At 53.4% G+C, this 3,038-nt stretch overlaps 1 protein-coding gene across 1 annotated transcript; it reads left to right on the forward strand.

Moving 5' to 3' along the window:
* The first annotated feature begins 569 nt into the window (after positions 1-569).
* LOC100283096 (seed maturation protein) lies at positions 570-2,659 on the forward strand. Its single transcript, NM_001397649.1, has 5 exons — positions 570-775; positions 1,311-1,526; positions 1,673-1,974; positions 2,085-2,154; positions 2,246-2,659. The coding sequence occupies exons 2-5, from the start codon at positions 1,328-1,330 to the stop codon at positions 2,404-2,406; spliced, it is 732 nt and encodes a 243-aa protein (NP_001384578.1). The 5' UTR covers positions 570-775; positions 1,311-1,327; the 3' UTR covers positions 2,407-2,659.
* Positions 2,660-3,038: the final 379 nt, after the last annotated feature.

The raw sequence follows: 3,038 nt of genomic DNA on the forward strand, positions 1-3,038 counted from the left end.
TGGGTTCCAATTCAATTTTCTTATTAGTATATTTTGATTAATAGTGTTGCTATTATTATTATATGCACAACAAACAAAACTCCAATATGATGCACAAGTTGACATTAGTCATTTAATCCCTTTAAATGTGGTTGTTCTCATGCTTAGTTAAACTGAAACAAAGCAATAGGAGAATTATCTCCATTACCATGGTTTACAAATTTGGGTATTACAGTATTTTATACCCATAGGTTAACGGGTATGAGTAAAGGTGGAACGTTCTAATACCCGTTGGGTGAAGATTTTTGTCCAATAACAGACTCATAGATAGAATATTTAGTCCATATATATATTCTAATAAAGTAAATATTTATCGAGTATCGGGTCACGGGTACCACATGTACTGGGTCCACAGATACGTATTATGGAACCGAGAAAGCCAAGCAGTGCCGCGGTGACAGAAAATATCGCTGACAGGCATGGCCCACGATCGCAGAACGTGTGGCTGCAAACGGAGGCCGTCGTGAGCCACGCGCAGCCCAATCAGCAAGCGGGCCCACCTGTCCAGCTGATCCCGTCGATTCGACGAACTACATTGTTCCCTCTTTCCTCTCCTCTTTCCCCATCCGTCCAATCAACCCGACCGGGCTGCTCTGCTGCCTCTCCGGCGCCATTGACGAGCAAGAGAGTCCTCATCCTCCGGCACCTGGTCCGTCGCGTGCCGTGCCCACCCGCTAAGGCCAGGGCGCCCCGACTTGAGCTCACCGCGCCGAACTCGAACCGCTGCTGTTCCTCGGTAAGCTCATCGCTTCCCTAGTTTCCTCCGGTCAGTTTATGCAAAAGCAAGCCCCTTTTCAGCTCGTTTTTGGCCGGCCGGCCGGTCGCTGGTTGGTTGCTTTAGCCTTTTGTGCATCCTGAATAAAGAATCCGCCGTGGAGGTGGACAAAAAGGAAGGAGAGGCTGAGCTGTTCAGATTCCGATTCTTTTGGTTAGAGTTCCTGAGCTGTTCAGGATCCAGGCTATTGATTCAGAGTGGAGAGAAATACGTGGGCCATGGTTAATCTCTTGTTCAGCTAGTAATCGCCCCAGCAGCTCCTGGGACTGGGAGGGAGCTATTTTTCATGTCAAGGGCGTATCTGTAACTCTGTAAGCTTTTTTTTTCGGCCTTTGTGCACTCAGCAGGCCTGTTTGTTTGAGAGAGAGAAAAAAAACCACAGGTAGCAGCAAGAAGCTGAAGCATATCACGGCTCTGACTACCCCACACTGTCACTGACTGACTCTGCATCTAACCTGTACGCGCACGCACGTGTTTCGTGGTTCTGGGGATTCAGGGGCAGGGTCGTCGAGGATGCCGGAGCACTCAGAGAACGCGGCGGCGGACCTGATGGGCAACATCATGGAGACCATCGCGGAGAACCTCCCGAGGCAGAAGTCCGTGCGGTTCGACGACGGCGACGGCTCCTCCATCTCCGAGCAGGCCAAGAAGCTGTTCGGCGGCGGCGAGAGCAGGAAGAAGTCGGTACACCACGTGCTGGGCGGCGGCAAATGTACGTACCGCGCATTGCAATTTGCACTGCACGCCCTCGGGCCTCGGCCCTCCTGGGTCTTCTTGGCCTCTTCCGCTCCTTCATCTAATGGCTGCAAGTTTCGTCCTCCTGCTGACGGTGGGCTGCTCTGCTGCACCTGCACGCAGCCGCCGACGTGCTTCTGTGGCGGAACAAGAAGATCTCGTCCAGCGTGCTGGGCGTGGCGACGCTGGTGTGGGTCTTCTTCGAGTGGCTGGACTACCACTTCCTCACCATCCTCTGCTTCATGCTCGCGCTCGGCATGGCCGTCCAGTTCGCCTGGTCCATCTTCTCGTCCAGCGTGCCCCGCGTGCAGCTGCCGGAGGAGCTGTTCGCGAGCGCCGGCGCGGCCGCCGGCGCCCAGGTGAACAGGGCCCTGGGCTTCCTCCAGGACGTGGCCTGTGGACGCGACCTCAAGCGGCTGGTCATCGTAAGTGACGCCGTCTCGCGTTACTCTTTCTTCGCCGAACGGCTTTTGCAGAACTGCAGTAGCTATTCCTGTATATATTGTACTCACCCACCGTTGGTGATTAATGTAAGGTGATCGCCGGGTTCTTCGCTGCGGCGGTCGTCGGCAGCTTCTGCAACCTCCTGACGGTCATCTACATCGGTAACAGCTTCTGAGTTCTGGCCTGGCAGTGCTTGCTTTCTTTCTGTTCCAGGGTTATATTGCAGTTCTGAATGTTCTGGATACGGTTCAGGGTTCGTGTGCGCGCACACCCTGCCGGTGCTGTACGAGAGGTACCAGGACCAGGTGGACGAGTTCCTGTACAACATGCTAGGGCTGGTGCAGAGCCAGTACAGCAAGCTGGACAGCAAGGGCATCCTCAAGGGGGGCGTCAAGTTCAGGAAGAGCGACTAGCTGATTTCCTCCCATCTACGACTACGATTTGATTCATCCTGGGAGTCTTGATCGATCGACACTTGTTCTGTTCTGTACAGCGAGTAACAACCGCTGCTGCTAGCTACATTCTTTACTGTACTGTACTTGTGTGATGACATCATATCTTCGCGTCGCGTGTACTGAAGAACTACACATTGCACTAAGGTTGCTTTCGTACGTGTACGTGCTCATCTTTCTTCCTTGGAAATCACTCGGATGTGCCGCCCTTTGCAAAATGCAGCGATCCCTTGTTTTTTTTTCTTTTTCTTGAGGAACTGGCTTCTTTGGTTTGTATTTCCGGTCGGGTTCATCAGGATTCTTCAAACAAAAAAAAAATTGGTAGCAATAATGGCTTCTTGTCACAACTCATTCAGACAACGAAGAAAAACAGGAAACACCCCATATCATCTACGTGGGCTACGGGCGTCGGTTTCGTCGTCGGCTGCGCATCAAAGCCCAGTGCGCCCGGCCCAAGGTCCGTGAATGCGCTTGCTGGGCTGAGCTGGTCCGGGCCGCGCGGCCCATGGTCACGTTCTTGCTGGGGTCCGGTCAGGTTCCGTCCTGTCCTGTCCTGTCCTGCGATGTCCACCATGGCGCGGCGGCGCGCACGC

The sequence above is a fragment of the Zea mays genome, chromosome 7, assembly GCF_902167145.1.
Source record: "Zea mays cultivar B73 chromosome 7, Zm-B73-REFERENCE-NAM-5.0, whole genome shotgun sequence".
Classification (NCBI taxonomy): domain Eukaryota; kingdom Viridiplantae; phylum Streptophyta; class Magnoliopsida; order Poales; family Poaceae; genus Zea; species Zea mays.

What these genes read in the sequence shown, in the direction of transcription:
- LOC100283096 (NM_001397649.1), top strand. Translation starts at nt 1,328, where the DNA reads ATGCCGGAGCACTCAGAGAACGCGGCGGCGGACCTGATGGGCAACATC. An exon ending in ACCTCAAGCGGCTGGTCATC is followed by an intron (nt 1,975 to 2,084) that starts GTAAGTGACGCC and finishes GATTAATGTAAG; the next exon opens with GTGATCGCCGGGTTCTTCGC. An exon ending in CCTGACGGTCATCTACATCG is followed by an intron (nt 2,155 to 2,245) that starts GTAACAGCTTCT and finishes GATACGGTTCAG; the next exon opens with GGTTCGTGTGCGCGCACACC.